Source organism: Bison bison, unplaced genomic scaffold (genome assembly GCF_000754665.1).
Source record: "Bison bison bison isolate TAMUID 2011002044 unplaced genomic scaffold, Bison_UMD1.0 scf7180017845572, whole genome shotgun sequence".
Classification (NCBI taxonomy): Eukaryota; Metazoa; Chordata; class Mammalia; order Artiodactyla; family Bovidae; genus Bison; species Bison bison.
The window spans coordinates 10361-14147 of NW_011476145.1; the positions used below are offsets into that span (position 1 = coordinate 10361).

The 3787-nt window shown below is 58.3% G+C and overlaps 1 protein-coding gene across 1 annotated transcript in view; it reads right to left on the reverse strand.

Annotated features, from left to right (window-relative positions):
* Nucleotides 1–3787, reverse strand: part of GRIN1 (glutamate receptor, ionotropic, N-methyl D-aspartate 1) — a gene marked incomplete at its 5' end in the record, with an annotated part of 17470 nt that overhangs the window by 4091 nt on the left and 9592 nt on the right. Inside the window, 3 exon segments of the mRNA XM_010835825.1 lie at nucleotides 2–114; nucleotides 2204–2287; nucleotides 2384–2590. Of these exon segments, the coding sequence (XP_010834127.1) occupies nucleotides 2–114; nucleotides 2204–2287; nucleotides 2384–2590 (404 nt within the window).

Here is a 3787-nt window from a genome sequence, read left to right on the forward strand (position 1 = left end):
GGTGCAGATCACCTTCTTGACCGGGTCCCCGTTGACGGTGAACTCCTCCTTGCACGTGCCGTCGCTCAGCGTAGGCTTGACATACACGAAGGGCTCCTGGTGGATCGTCACGATCTGGGGACGCAGGGACACAGGGCCTGGACCACCAGCCCTGGGCTGTCCTGGGCGCTGCCCTCTTCTCAGCACACAGACTTCCCTGGAGCCCCCCTCCCCAGATCCCTGACATTTCCCGCACCACCCTCTACGGCCCCCTCTGGCAGCGATCAGCCTGCTGCCCCCAGGAGGGGCGCCAGAACCTAACACTTCGCCCAGTGTGCAGAGGGTGCCTGGCCTCCTGGAACACTGTGCCTTCTCTCGGCCACTTTTCCTTCAGGTCCTGGCCTACGGAACAGTCCCTTGATCAGTGGAGCCTGCCAGACGTCCAGTCTGCCCTGAGCCCCTTCTCTGACTTCTTGAGGCTGAGGACCTCCCTGTCCCAGCCCAAAGCCTACCCCCTGCCCCCACCCACTGCCATGAAGACAGGGGCATGTTCACTCAGAGCCTGCCCAGGACTAGGGACATGCAGGGACTGCCCTTGTTGGCTCTTCCAGCTTCTCCTGGCCTCAGCCTCCACCCACAGGGAGTCGTTGTCTGATCATCTATCCTGCCTGCCTGCCTCTCCCCCAGTGAGGCTGCCCTTCTGCTGTGGCCTCTTCAATCCAGGGGCTCCTTGGGGCTCACGGGGGGCACTCTCTCCTCTCTGTCCTTCAGAGCTCTGAAGGCTGGGAGTAGGCAGGATAGACATAGGCAGCGGAGCTGAACCAATCACTGCACGGGATGAGAGGTCCCAGGGGACATAGTGCTGGGGTTGAGACTACGAGGTGAATGGGGTTGGTGAGAGAGGCCCCTTCTCCTGCAGGGTGACCAGCTCCCCCAAGGGCAGGGGATTGGGAGCCCCTGAAGGGGCTTATTTGCCTTTAAAACTTTCATCACCATTTCTATTATACAAGTAATATGCTCATGCTTTTAAAAAATCAGTGAGACAGAGAAGGGATAAACCAGGAGATTGGAATTGACATATACATACACTACTACACGTAAAATAGATAACTGATGCGGCCTACCGCATAGCACAGGGCAGTGCGCGCAGTGGCCCACATGGGGGTAGAGCCTAAAGAGTGGTATATGTGCGTGTGTAATTGAGTAACTTTGCTGTACGAAGAAACAAACCCTGTAAATCAACTATCCTCCAATGAGAACTAATTTGAAAATAAACAATTTTGTGTCAAAAAAATAAGAACACACACAAAAAGTTCTAAAAGGCCTTCTGGCTCTCAAAGCCTATAGGGGACCATCTTGGCCATCTGTTTTGTCTGTTTTACACTCAGACTTTTCAACACAAAGCGTCTTTCCTGAGCGTTGGCTTGGGGGAACTCCCTTCTGCCCATAGAGAGGGTTGGTGCCCTGTAGGCAAGTGCAGACAAAGAGGTCCAGGTGAGAGGCCACGGGGGTGGGGTAGCTCAGAAAGCAGAGGAGGTCAAGAGAGGACCTGGGGACACCACAAGAAGGACGGTGTGAGGCTCTTTGCCTTTGGTGAGCTCAGGTACCAGCCTGATGCTGGTGTGGGTCAGTGTGGGAGGGACTCTTGGGAGGCATCCTGGGATGAGCCTGAAGGAGTGTAGCAGATTCGGGATGAGGAAGAGAAGCTGTGAGAGATGAGGTCCCAGGGGAGGGGCTCCCAGAGGCCCAGTGAGTCACAGAGGGGCTGGCCAGCTCGGGGAGACCCGGCTCAGAAGGACAGTCTGAGCCAGTCCCAGCAGGAGGCCAGGAAGGCCAAGGGTGGGCGGTGGGCTGGGACCACCTGGAGGAGTGCCGAAGAGTGTGGGGGCATCATCTCCAGGACTGGGGCTCAGCACTCAGAGTACTGAAGTCCACAGAAAGACCAACCGTCTGTCCCTCGTCCCCAGGGGAGCCCAGGTCCACACGGCTGTCCCAGGCTTAAGCGGGATGGGGTCAGGAGGGGCCGGGGAGCTGGGCTTCCTCTCCTGCACCCACTCCCTCTCCCTGCCCCTCCGCCGCGCCAGGTGTGTGCAGTGGCTGTGGGTGCTGGGCTGGTCCCAGGACCTGTATTCACTTTCAGGGCCCTCACTGTCCCCTCTGCACCCGCGGCACAGGATGGAGGCTACGGCGTACAGAGACTGGGGCAGGGAGGCGGGGCCCCCACCTTCAACCTGGTGGACATCTGATAGCCGCGAGGTTTCTCAGTCTCTCCACCCGGCCAGATGATCTTCCTGTCGTTGGGAATGACCTGGGGGTGGGAGTATGAGATGGAGGTGGCCACGCAGGGGTCTCGGCCCCAGGACCCTAAGGCCCCAGCCCCCACCCCCTCATGACCCCCACCTACGTGAGTGCCGTTGTAGATGCCCACTTGTACCAGCTTGCGGTTCTGCAGGTTCATGATGCTGTAGTTGGCAAACTTCCGGTCCCCATCCTCATTGAATTCCACACGGCCGGTCACCCCGTCTGCATACTTGGAAGACATCAGAACCCTGGAGAGGGCAGTGTGGTTGGAACGATCAGGGATGCAATCCCCGCTCCCACCGTGAGCTGCCTGGATGGTGAGCCCGTCCGCCGGTGCCAGATGGACAGCACAGCCACATCAGCCAAGCAGCTCCTTGGCTCTAGACCCTGTTTTGAGGGGTTCCTGTGGGCTAGGACGTTTGATTCTCACAGCTTTACAGATGAGGTGGCAGAAGCCCAGGTAGGACTCGGTGGCCCATTCACCAGTGAGTGGAAGAGGCTGGGTTGAGGTCTCATCTTCCTGCATGTGCACACGTGAGTGTGTGTGTGTGTGGTGTGTCCACTGGGCCATATATGTGTGCACACACAAGATCTTTGTATGGGGTGCAGCCTGTGCATGTACTTGTGGCACAGGTGTGATGTTCCATGAGCCTCTCCGAATCTGCATATACACGCATGCGCCTCTGTGCACATGTCCTGCATGTCTGCAGTTGTGTGTGCTCCTGCTGTGGGCGCTATGGACCAGGACTCTTCACCTGCTCCTTGGGGGTGGGTGTTGGTGATGGACTGGGCCTCCCCATACTAGTGGCACGGTGTCCAGGGTTCTGTGTGTTAACTCCTGCCCTGCTGCAGCCACTCACTGTGTATCTTGCCAACCCTGGCTCTTGGCAGACTTGGATGCGCTTAGTCACTCAGTCTGTCCAACTCTTTAAGACCCCATGGACTGTAGCCCTCCAGACTCCTCTGTCCATGGGGATTCTCCAGGCAAGAATACTGCAGTGAGTTGCCATGCCCTCCTGCAGGGGATCTTCCCAACCCAGGGATCGAACCCAGGTCTCCTGTATCGCAGACGGATTCTTTACCATCTGAGTCACCAGGGAAGCAGGCTTGGGTGCCATCCCCCAAATCCTTGTCTGACCTCCTGGGCCTGAGGAAGCTCCCAGTGCCCGCCTGAGGTAGGATCCTCTTCCCCAGGGCTATTAGTCATCCTGGTGGCTGGGGTGGCGCCTCAGGTTGGCTGCAGTGTTTAAAGGTGGGGACAGGGGCAATGGAGGCAGCCATGCTTCTGTGACATTCGAGGCGATGGTGTCAGTGTTGGAAATGGACCAGATGGTTATCACAGCGGGGATGGAGGTGAGGATGGAGACAAAGTGGGGACAGAGAGGAGCGGGGAAGGAGGCTGTGTTTGTAGCCGCAGCACGCTGGGCTGGAGCGACTCTTCGGGTGCCGGAACGGTGGCCCTCCCACCCTAGACGGACGGCCCCACCCACTCAGACGGAGCGGCCCC